The sequence below is a fragment of the Bidens hawaiensis genome, unplaced genomic scaffold (genome assembly GCF_021521415.1).
Source record: "Bidens hawaiensis isolate Kalapana, Puna unplaced genomic scaffold, B.hawaiensis_p1.1 tig00022678_1, whole genome shotgun sequence".
Classification (NCBI taxonomy): Eukaryota; Viridiplantae; Streptophyta; class Magnoliopsida; order Asterales; family Asteraceae; genus Bidens; species Bidens hawaiensis.
This window is the reverse complement of record NW_027493541.1, coordinates 220,224-233,127: the sequence shown is the minus strand read 5'-3', so window position 1 is coordinate 233,127 and position 12,904 is coordinate 220,224. Positions and strand designations below refer to the sequence as shown.

General features: G+C 34.1%; 1 protein-coding gene across 1 annotated transcript; it reads left to right on the top strand.

Moving 5' to 3' along the window:
* Window positions 1-5,540: 5,540 nt before the first annotated feature.
* Window positions 5,541-7,606, top strand: LOC143566042 (uncharacterized). The gene is made up of 7 exons (XM_077052831.1): window positions 5,541-5,654; window positions 5,745-5,840; window positions 6,237-6,324; window positions 6,426-6,510; window positions 7,184-7,247; window positions 7,327-7,413; window positions 7,527-7,606. The coding sequence occupies exons 1-7, from the start codon at window positions 5,544-5,546 to the stop codon at window positions 7,575-7,577; spliced, it is 582 nt and encodes a 193-aa protein (XP_076908946.1). The 5' UTR covers window positions 5,541-5,543; the 3' UTR covers window positions 7,578-7,606.
* The last annotated feature ends 5,298 nt before the right edge of the window (window positions 7,607-12,904 follow it).

Here is a 12,904-nt window from a genome sequence, read left to right as displayed (position 1 = left end):
ATATGGCTTTGTAAATTCTTGAACGAGTTAAGAAGCTGATCATTCCGCCAAAGATAGGTGTATCATCAAATATCGGCTCGAGATAGGCATAGATATATGACTTTCATTCCATGATAACAGTACAGGTGCTTGTTCAAGTACAACTTGATCAGGATTCTGAACGTTTTCGTCTGCCATTTCTGTTAAAATCATACATAATCATTAGATTTATATTTAAATATTACATTTTGAATAACGAATGACTATCTCATTCGTTAAATGATTTAAAACGAATAAGACATTCGTTATACATTAAAAGATTACATTCGTTAAAAGTAACGAATCAAACCTATACATTAACTCATTCGTTATGATAACGAATCTGACTTGAATTTCATTAATTCTAATTCGTTACCCTATTCGTTATCAGACTAATATCTATTCGTTATCTATAATGAATCATATAATCATTCGCTAACAGATTAACGAATAATAATTCATTCGTTAACAAATAGCGAATTTGTCCTAAATTGTCACTTTGACTATCAGGAGTCCACCTTATATATTATTTTGATTTAGTGAAGTCAAAGACGACGAACATTATCGTCGAAACGTTTGATTACCCATCAATTTTAACCATTTCACTTAACACCAATGATCGAGTATCGATTAAATGTACTAAAACACATTATCTGTTCGAGAATCGATTTGATTTAAAGTTTTAACATTCATTAACTGTTCGGTTAATCATGCAATAATAAACCAAACCCGTATACCCTTAAACATCCAATTAACATCTATACAAATTATACGTCTGAGATCGTCTGTACTTGTAGAACACGATGATGTTAATCAATTGGTCTAATAAGCAATCAACAGATTTTGAGAAAAATTTGCAAGAGTTTGGTTAGGAAGATGAAGGAATAGGAACAGGCGAATGAGAGACCATTCGTCTGTCCTTGGGATTATAAACCCTTAGATTTCACACAGCCCGAGGTCATTCGTTCAAATTTGAACTAACGAATGGCCTCATTCGTTAACTTATTAATCCTGATTCGTCAATCCTTTAAGACGAATAAGGATTCATTCGTCAAACTTTAACGAATATACATTATTCGTTAATGTTTCTAACGAATGTAAGTGCCATTCGTTAAAATCTTAACGAATGATACTTTAAAATCATTCCATTTGTTAAAGGTCACACGAATGTCAACCATTCGTTATGCACAACGGAAGCGAATGTCATTATAACAAATAAGAAATCTCATTCGTTAATTTTTAAATAACGAAAGGCTTTACATTCGTTAAACCAATTAACGAATCACCATATTTCCTTAGCGAATGAGACAAAAATCTCATTAAGGAATTAAATAATATTAAAACCAATTAGGGTTTTAAACAAGTAATAAAATAATCAATAACGTCCAATTAGGTTTTGATTGAATACATTAACTATACCTGATCAACCAAGGATCAGTAAAGTTTAAATTTAACGGATTTTTACATTAAGACAAAACTGATACCAGTTGTAAATACATTAAGCACGATTAATTAAAACTTTTGGGGATTAATCTCTTTTCTTTTTCTTTTGAATTATTCGCTAGCTTGGTAAATCAAAACTAATGTAGAAGTGAAAAAGAAAGAAAAATCTTTTTGGATTTTAGAAGATTTTCAATGAACAAATGACAAAAAAAAATAGCAAACAGTTAAACTATCAAAGCAGTACATATTTTTGTGAGTTGAGCAGGGAATCATATTGACGAAAATGTCACTAAGTAACACTTCAATTTCGATGATTATTATACACATAACCCAACGATGATTGCAGATATAATTGTCCTCTTAAACTTTTCACAGACTTGTTGGAAACTTTACGATATGCTTTAATTTGGTTCAATTAGGCACGAAACCATATGTGGACCCCATCAATCAGATATAACATTTCTATCTCTTATACAGTGAATTTTACATTTACGTTTTACTTTGATTTTTCCAAATTTTGATTAACTAAAAGGAAAATAAAGCAGAACATCAAAATTTTCCTTTAAGATCGGTATTAATACACGCAGATAAGGTTCCATTTCAACAAAATAAAAAGATAAAAATAAGTTGAAGTTGTACAGGCGTTATGTTCGTTATGTTTAAATAAAAAATTAAATAACAAAAGCTCAAGATTATAGAAACGTTTACGAGCCAGGAATCTAGTCGTAATCGATATGTTAAGTCGTTTTGATAGGTTAAACAAATACTTTATTGATGATCAATACGTTACATGAAGATACGTTAATGGAGGTCTAGAGAGAATCCGGCATGGTAACGGTACATAAACATAAATATGGCACAGATCTCTCTTCAAACTAACTATGGAAGGCCTATTTATAGGCATGTCCCATTCGTTAAAACAGTAGTAACGAATGAGACTCTCATTCGTTAACACCACTAACGAATGAGGTCTTTCCATAGCCCCATTCGCTAAACAACCTTAGCGAATGGGTATATATTAACGAATTGAGCCACCATTCGTTACACTGTAGTAACGAATGGACTCTTAATCTTAACGATTAGCCTAGTCTCTAACGAATGAGGCCTCATTCGCTAAACATGCTTAGCGAATGAGCCTTTATACATTAACATAAAGACTAAACTACCCCTATCCTATTCGAACAGCCGCGGACACCAAATCCGCGCACTTACAATGCATAATAACAAAAATTAAAATTGGAATTCATTTCTTGTTTTTTTAATTAAACTAATTCAACGTTTCTTTCAAATTATGAGATTTAACTGTAGAAAATGTAATCTACCACGTTATGTCCATCACATCGCTACGTTACTATCATTATCATCACCATCACTGTAATTGTCACCTCCGCCACTAATGCAAGAACTATCCTCATAATAATTAGCCTTGTTGTCCTCACCATCATAGTTGGCATGACTATTGTCACCACCACCATATACGAACCTGTCACAGTCCCCACCATCACCGCTCTGTCATGACCACCGTTGTAACAATCCGTATGACCTCCACGGGCATGATCCCCTTCTTCACTACTAATACCGTCACTAGAGTCATATTAACCATCGCCCTCATCACCCCCTCCCCCATGAGTCCCCCCAATTGTATTAACTGAGATTTTTAAAAAATATGCGACACCTTTATAATATGAAGAGCATGTAGGATTGTTTACGTTAATGTTGTTTACTTTCTTATTAGGCTCTAAATAAAGATGTTGTCCAAGTTCCCATTAGGATGGCTATATCACAACTTAAGAGGAACTAATGGGAAATTCCTCATAGAGTATTTCTCCCCACCTAAGTAAGCAACAATGTTAGTTAACTAAATGAGTTTTTTCTCAATCTAAAAATGAAATATCACAAGGTGTGTGATAGATGCAATGTTTTGTTGTTGATTTTATGTATCAAATCATTTAGATAATTAGAATTTACTTTAAATAAAAACTAATTTGAATAAGTTTCGTTCAGACTTAAGTGTTAAGAGATGTGAAGTATACGCTTAGTTAAAACTAATACGATTTCTGACTTTGAAGAATAATAGGGTCAAAAAAGCAGCAATGCCCTGATGTGGGGTCAAAGGGACAAAGCCCTTGGTAGTTGAAAAAATCCTATCATCATTAGGAAATGCCAATGAAGCTAAATTATGATATATTTTTCTAATTGACATGCTCATAATAAAAACACTAATTCAATATATGAATCTACTATACTCTAAAACAATTTTTTTATTATTTTTCTAATTGACTCGCATATTTAAACAACTAATTTAACGAACCCCTTATATTTTCTTTAGATTTATCTTTCGTTTAATACCAGCAACAAGTAGAATGAGTTTAAACGTTATATAATAATTAAAAAAAAAAGAGAGAATGTTTTGATGTCCTTTTGCTTATTTTCATTCAGACCTTTATACTAAAAAAAGGATTTATCTGGGTATTTATAAAAGCCCACTAATTCTTGAGTTACTTGTCGTCGCTGTTCCCTCTCCACGACCTAAATTCAGAGTCAAGAAATAAACTTTTGAAGTGAAAACCAGAAGATTTGATCTGTACGCTTTCTTTCTGTTCAGCTTATTGTTTGTTTTAGACACCAAAGTTCAAAATTGCTATTATTTTTGAAGGACATAATCACCTTAATTAAATATAAAGTTATACACTTGAGATCATAAACATAATAATTCCTCAATTCGCAGTTTTATTCTGATAGTTTTAACGAAACACAAGTTAGATTTATTGTTAGTTAAAGCGACACTTTATAAAACAAACCATTAATGAAACGACCGAACAGAACATAAACAATAAAATTATAGAATTTAAACGATAGGTTGGTTATTATAAATAAAATCTTATAAGAATACAAAACAAACCTTTAACCAACGAACATAAACAAATGAACACATTACCGAGTGTTCACGAACATAAATGAACGCACGCAACCTCTATTCATGTTCGTTCATTTAACTAAACGAACAAAACGTGTTCATTTTCGTTCAATTATTAAACGAAAGCACGTAAATGAACTTCCCTTCAAACAGTTCACGATTCCCCGAACGTTTGGTTCGTTTACAGGGTCGTCTCCATTGCGGATACCTAAGTCTGCTCCTGTGCTTGTCAACTCGTCTGGCAGGCCATGTGTCCTTCAAGTTTCGTATTCGTCTTCATGTTTCAGCGTATTGCAATATCTATAATCTGATTTACGCTTCCAATTTGTTTGATTTTGAATCTTTATACGATGATATATAGGGGTTTAGGGTTTCTGTAGTGTGAATTTTGAATAACCATTCAATTGTAGTTGACTAGCTACCAATCTGTATGCAGATGAATTTTCAAGTGTGAATATTGTATACTAAAGCACAAGTTAAAGTCATTCACTAAAATATTATATATTTGAAACATATATATTTAGAATCAAGAATTGACATTGCTTTTGTTGTTAGTGTTTTGTCAGGGATGTGATCTTCTGTTAAAACTTGATCAATAGATGTTTTAAACGTTAACTGTTAAAACAGCGAATTATATTTTGATTTTTAATATAACCTAAATCATATTCTGTGATTTTCAATATAACCTGAATTATATTTTGATTTTTGACCTCATGAGTTTACTATAAGCCATGCGGGCTTTAAACACCGCAATATTATCTTGTTTGCTTGTACTTGTTTATGTATGTCAAAATTGAGAATTAAGATTAAAATGTTAATTGTTTATGATGGACCTGTCAAGCTATAATCCTTGTGTCAGTTGTTCCAATTCCCTTTCTTTCTCAAGTATTGTATCATATAAATTGGTCTTAAAAAAAATAAATAAATAAATACCCCAACGAGTTTTGACCCGAAACCCGTTCTGACCCAGACCTGTTTTGACCTGAACCAGTTCTGACCCAACCTGACCCGTTTGTGAGTCCTATGTATGATGGTGATTGGTGGAAAGTGGGATTCAAGATGTGGATTCGTTAACCCATTTTCTTGGGGTGTTTCTGTGGTGACACGTTAGACGTTACGTTTGCTCTATTAATGGAACTTTTGTGTTACTTGTCCAGGTGTAAATATGTTCCAGTTAACCAAATTGGAGCATACATTCAGACTGCAACCTCATCTTTTAACCCTTTCTCTTGATGAAGCCATTAAAGGCGAGCTCGAGCGTCTCTTCGTGGATAAGGTTTTACATTATATTGTTTTTCAATTCATATTATACATGCATTTTATATCATAATTGAAACCTAATGGTATAAATGTCTTCATAAAACAGGTTATTGCAAATTTGGGGCTATGCATATCTGTGTATGATATAGCATCAGTTGGTGGTGGTTTTATATTTGCCAATGAAGGCGCTCCAACTTACACAGTATGTTTTAACTTTTTATGAACATTTTTAACTTAAAGTTTGTTTATTGATGGTGTGTGATGACCATAGTTGTTAATAGTGATCCTAGCGAGCGATGTGGCGATTAGGGTAGCGTAGCATTAGGGTTTCGCTATTTGATTTTGGCGCCCTAATGGCCTGATATAAAAACAGTGTATTTGGATATAATATACCTATAAAATAGCATGATTTTAGGTCTTTTACTAAATAATACACATACAATATTTCTGAAAATTTTTTCTAGTGTATTGCTAGACATAAGCGTTTGCTATTTAATCGCTATCGCCTATCGGTATGTGGTGTAGAGATAGCTTATCGCAATCGTCCGCTATTCGCTATTAACAACTATGGTGATGACATATTGACCTAACTTGGCAGGTGAAATTCAGGCTGATAATATTTAAGCCCTTTGTAGGAGAAATTATATCTGCGAGACTTATAGAGTCTAATGCTGATGGTTTACGGTGTAAGTTTGTTTATATAACATATTTTAAGTAAGGTTTTTGGTTACTGTTTTACAGTTAATTAATAACACTTATACAATATATTGATTAAATTAAATTGCAGTATCACTTGGATTCTTTGAAGATATATACATACCAGAATTGCTAATGCCAGACCCTTCTGTTTCTGAGCCCGACTCAGAACACAAGTGAGTTTTTAGTGGCATTATTGTGATAAGATTAAACTTTTTTTTTAATCTATATATAGAGGTGGCATAATGGGGCTGGCCTAGCCTGGTAAATGAACATAACATTTAGTGAACCGTTCGTGAACTATTCGGCTTCGTTTATAGTAAACGAATGAACATGAACAAAACTTTTTTTTTTGTTCGTTTAGTTTACGATGAACATCAACAAAATTTTTTGTTCATTTAGTCAATGAGCAGACGTGAACACATGTCTTGTTTGTTTATTTATGTTTGTTAGTTTACGTGTGTTTAAGCTCGTTCATTTATGCTCTTGTATATATTTAGTTAAATTCTTCAGACCCATTACAATTTAGCTTAGTTCTATTAATTTTTAGGCTTGGAAACTTGATGTTCACCTTTTTATTTGGGTGTTTGCTCGGTTAGGTTTGATCATGTATGTTTTGTTATGTTCGTTTGTATTATTAACAAAACCTAAACGAACACGAATACGCATTCATTTTCTTAACGAATGAACACAAACAAGAGAATCCCATTTGTTTAGTAATAGTTGTTCGTGTTCAGTTTAACGAATGAACATGACCATGTCCCGATTTAGGAGGGGTTTTGCATTACACAGGTCTGGCTGACTTTCGACCAGTTTGACCTATGTGCTAATTTTGCTTGACCTTTTCAGGGGTCAATTCAGATGGTCATATGTAACTGAGGATGGGACATTTTTAATAGACGGAGCTGATGAGGTTAGTAAGTTAACATTCATTTTATAATTAAATTAATTACAACGAAATTGTTTGTTTACTTTTTGACATTTGATTACAGATTAGGTTTCGGGTTCAAAATGTTAAGTTCCCTGAAATCCCAAAGGTGCAAAAAGATTTGAAACCGTTTGCGCCTATGGAGATAATTGTAAGTTTTATAAGATTATGTTAACTTTGCATTGAAGAACATAACTTAAAAAAAAATCAGATCTATTTATTATTTTAAATTTTGAAATAAGTTGAATCATTTAATTATTGCAGGGATCACTTGTGGCGGACGGCGGTTTAGGCCCCATTTCATGGTGGCTCTAGTGGCGAGCGAAATATCCTGTTGGTGATATATCATGCAGGATAGATAGCTTATATATTCAGAAAAAGGTTATTTTGATTTAGGTTTTTTTTCCGCAAATGTTGAGCTTTATGTCCACATTCTCAATATACTACTTTAGTTAGTATTTTAATGATTGGATATTCTTAACTCTTTTCATCGAAATATATTTGATCAATTTAGTTTCTTGGTTTTGGGTCGGACTGGAACAAATTATTGGATGCGAATGGAGATTTTTTTTTAATTCTTTTTATACAAAGGTATAAAAATCTTAAAATTTGACAAGAAACGTGCTGTCAATATTGAATGATTACATACAAACCTTTAAAGCCCTAATACATACAAACTGTTAGCATGCTTGTGGTAGGACTGAACAAACGGAACGCTAACAGCCGAATAAAGGTACCTCTTCGCCTAATGAAGAACATTATTGGACGGAGATTATATACAATCTAATATGATGATTGAGTTCCTGATAATGATGGATGATCTAAAAATTAAATCTAACCTAAAATAGCCAAAAAGGTCATTCTAAACACTCCTAATACGAACATAACTTAAGTATTTGGGTTAGTTTTCGCCCGCTTTAATTAACAAATGATGAACCCGGAAGAAATGCTATGTTTCGTTGGTCAAATTTCTTTAAAGAAATTGGGAATCTTGTCAAAGGAACTGAAAACTTAAAAGGAACTACGGAAATTTGAATTTGTAAGTGACAACAATCACAAAGAAATTGTTACTTTCACTACGACCATCACCTAACAAACGCACCACTGATAATGCCACCCCACAACGATGAGCGCCGCCACCCCTGTATGGCAGTGGTAGAGTGGCACAAGGGGCGGAGTGGCGGCAGTGAAGAGGGGAGGGGGGGGGGGGGAAGCAAGGTGGCTGAGGCATCGGGTGTTGGGGCAGGGGTTGCGAGACGACCATTGAAGGCGGGTGGGGGTGGTGGATGTGATAAGAGGTACGTGATCGCTAATTCCATATACTTTGGTTGAATTTCTTCAGTGTATACTATGATTTTTAACGATGGGGTAGTTGAAGCGCTTAACTACATCCGCCGACATTACTGATCTATGCACGTGCAAAAATTGTTTACGATAGGGATGAGATCAGTACCGTACATGTATCGAAATACCGAATATTGTATTGATTATGACGGTATAGTACGAGTAGTGTAAAAATACAGAAACCAAACGAATATCAGTAACGCTACTGAATTTTTGGTTTTTACCTGTACGGTATAGTATCGGTACTCGGTAAAAAATTCTTACCCCTAATTTATGATAAAAAAATAACTTTCTTTTGAATGAAATAATATTACAATTTAAAGCAACAATCTTACAAAAATATAGTCACTAAAGCATTGTCGGGTAATTATATTCCGTCAAAGTTTATCCGACCCTGAAACCATAAAAACATTGCACTTGAGTTTGCTGGTATTTTCAACGGTTTGCAAAGTGATATGCATTGTTTTTATTCCTCAATAAAAGGTTTTGTGTGGGTTTGATGTGCATATAAAAGAGGTTTGACTTGTTAATGTGTTTTCCATTACAAACTAACCATTATTCTTGCAAAAACCGCAAATAAATAACTACACTTTCGAGAAAAAGAAGTCACTCGTTCTTGTTAATAGAAGCGTTCTTTTTTTAAGTCGTACCGTAGTACTATAAAAATATAATATGTAGTCATGAATAAACCCGTAAACGAATTGAACGGCCATGCTCATGTTCATTCATTTTACTTTACCCAACACAAACATGAACATAATTAAACGAGTTTCTATTCATGTTCGTTCGTTAAGAAAATAAACATATTTTATTCGTTAAAATCTAACCGAACACAAAGAACATAAATGAACAAACGGAACCGAAATATATTAGTGAGCTAAGTGGCCACACCATACATCAACTTTTTTTGTGGTTAAATATTAGTGTTATTGTTAGTCTGATTAGTGATACTATTAGCATTCTTGTTATTAGTGATTACTAGTTTTTTAGTCTCCTAGATAGGTTTACATGACACAAGTGGCGGTCTTGGTGGTTTTAACCTATCTACTTATTAGGTAGATTTGGGTTGTGTTTTAACGTAGACATGTCAAATAAACAATATTCAACTAAACAGTCAACTGAGTAAAAATCGTGTGAAGTTCGTTATGATGCTTCAGACCTCTTAAATTAGTTTTTATTCAAATTGGAATTTTTTGTCATCTTAGACTGCGAGTGAAAGGGTTAAAATGGCCAAACCGACGAATAATAACAAACTTTAACTCTTTATATTATTTTAGTCACGGTCTTATAAATTGCTTCTAAAGCACGACACGGAGCTTCATTTACATGTTGATCAACAACGTTCAGTTAAAGGGTCAAAAGGAGAATAAAAATGAACAAATGATAAAGAGATTCTAAATGACTTAGCTTTTGGTTGTACACAGTAGGGATGAGCTCTATACCGTACCGGTACCGGTACCGAAAATACCGATCCCGAAAATCGCCAAATCTTGGTACCGGTACGGTACCGGTATTTAAGGTATATATATTTTGGAATAATATATATACATATGTTTATACATGCGTTATTGTATGGCCAATGATTGGCGATGTTAATTAGTCGTTATCGACTAAGGATGTTTGCGTATGCTTACCTTGTGTTTGTAATGTTAGATGGAATGTTACGTGTTTGGGTTGTACGTGTGCTCGACCCTGATTTTAATTAGTCGTTATCGACTAAGGATGTTTGTGTATGCCTACCTTGTGTTTGCATACGTTGGATGGAATGTTACGTGTTTGGGTTGTACGTGTGCTCGACCCTGATGTTATTACTTGGATGTTATGAATAGGGATATAATTATATAGATATATAAGTATGACATGACTACTTACCGTTTATTATGGCCTAACCGTTTATATCCCATTTTATATTTAAAATTCTTGGAATGATTTATACAGATGTCAATTATTAAAACTTGAACTCACTCAGCTCAAGCTGACTTTGTGTGTATGTTAGTGTGAGTGTTCAGGTTACGAGGAGGATGCTTACCGCTTGGACGTGCTCGAGACTACTTGGACGATTGAAGACATATTTAGTCGGGGATTTTATTTATGAACACTGTTTCTTTTCAATAATTACTAGTTATATTTAAATTTGATTTTGGGCACATTTCTCGGGTGTTTGGGGACTTGTTTAGTACGGATTTTCCGCTGATTTTATACTATGAACTGGTTTTCAAATAAAATGAGTTGCTTTAGGTTAAAATTTTGTTAAGTTTTTGGGAATCTTGACACTTATTATTCAACTGTTATTTACTCTGAATCGGTTTTAAATAAAACAAAATTTTTCTTGGTTTTAAATTTTTATAAGTTTTTGACATGATTACCAACTGTAGAATTCCTAGGAGTCGGGGTCTTACAACATCCATCATGGGCCCATTTTACGCCCCGCGTGTGGGGAGTTAGACGAAACCGTGGAGCATATTTTAATTTTGTGTCGGTTCCCGCAAGATATTTGGCAAGTTATCTCATCTTGGTGCGGGCCACCTTCGGTATATGCTTTTTGCGTGCAAGATTTATTGGAGTTGTACATGTATTTAGACTTCACGAAGGTAAAAAAGAAAGCCTTGCAGGCAATCTGTCTTGTATCGATCTGTAGCATTTGGAAAGTTAGGAACGAGTTGATTTTTAATAGGAGACCGGTTCATCTCGCAAGTGTGGTGGGGGGAATAAATACGCTTGGTCATTTATGGGTGAAGAATTGTTCTAGGATGCCTTGCGTATCCTAGGAGGGTTGGTGTAGGTTTAATATGTGACTTGTAAAAGGTAGGTGTTTTTGTGGTGGTGTTGGGTTCTTTTTTCATGGCTGTAAAGATGGTCGCGTTAACTAGTTATACATATATAAATGAAAGTTTTAACTTATAAAATCAATTAGCATTTTCTTTGAACATTACTTATATATATTAGTTCATCGAACATTTTTTTGACTTAATAATCTCCACTCAATATATAAATTTAAAAACTATTAAGTTTTTATTATTAATTTATTATTATTACTATTATTAATATTGTTAGGGGTCATTTTATTTTATTGGTGATCCTGACCAGTATCCTGTTAATTGGGATCCCTGGTGAGCTCCGATATCCTGAACTAATCATTTCAATGTTATATGCACTTTTGTTTACAGGCTACTCTACGTGAACTATTGTACAACAGCTAATTGACTATGTCCACCTAAAGAACCGGAATATAGTCAATAAACACGTGAAGAAAGTGTGCAACAAGTCTCTAACGGTCAGGAAAAGGAGTATAAGTGGAGTCCGGTTTTTCTCTTTGTTTGTTGTTTTCTTTTCCTATATAATGAGGCTTTGCAAAACAATATAGGACACATTCCATACACATACAACACTCGATATTGTATTCTAGTCATCATTTGCAACCAGTTCTCGAGTTGTATCACCTTTATTATTAACAAATCTGAGGCAGGTTGATAATTTTCATATCCCAAGGTTTTTCGCCGGAGATCCTCACCAGGATTTAAGGTTTTTCCTCACTACATCGTGTGCCAACCATTTACTTATTGCACTTATTTACCAATTATGTGAAGAACATACTACCTCACATTCTAAGATTGATAACTAAATTGCTTCGGTAATTTTTGACCAAAACAGTTTCGTGCCCACCGTGGGACAATGGTGTCTTTCATCCTCAAAACCACCCTTAAACTCGTTCTTAACCATTACCTTTCCAAACTTTACTCAAAAATGGTATCACAATCAAAGTTTACATCATTCTCAATGACACCTTCAACCTTCGGACTTTCTTAGCGTCTTCCTCCTCCACCTTCTACTCAAAGAAAAAAAACCAATGCCGAAATAACCAGCTCAGGATCTGGGGGTTCAGTTGGCATGACTACTCCAACAATGAGGCCTTTCGCTAGTGTGCTGACTCAAGGATCAGGACCCTCCAACGTAAGACCTGTCCTTATGTCTAATAATGAAATATTTGATGTTTTGATGTAGATGAAGGAGCACATGGAGCAACAAAAGGAAACTAACAATTCCTTCCTAAGGGAACTCCGAGATATCCAGGCACGAGGGAAGAAACCAGCGGAAGATCCTTTCACTCCATCGTAGTTGAGAAATCTGAATTTCGAGGCATCAGGATCCCTAGGGAATCATTACAATGATTTCCTACCCATGCAACCTACAACAAGATCTTGCGAACCAGCTCAAGCTACAAGAATTGCCGCCACTAAGTATTTCAGTGTTGTCCTAGGACCCTTAGCCAGGAATCCTAATACTGGTAATATTAATAA

Coding starts and splice junctions, on each gene's coding strand:
- LOC143566042 (XM_077052831.1), top strand. CDS start 5,544: ATGTTCCAGTTAACCAAATTGGAGCATACATTCAGACTGCAACCTCAT. Junction 5,655..5,744: donor AGCGTCTCTTCGTGGATAAG/GTTTTACATTAT, acceptor TTCATAAAACAG/GTTATTGCAAATTTGGGGCT. Junction 6,511..7,183: donor GAGCCCGACTCAGAACACAA/GTGAGTTTTTAG, acceptor TGACCTTTTCAG/GGGTCAATTCAGATGGTCAT.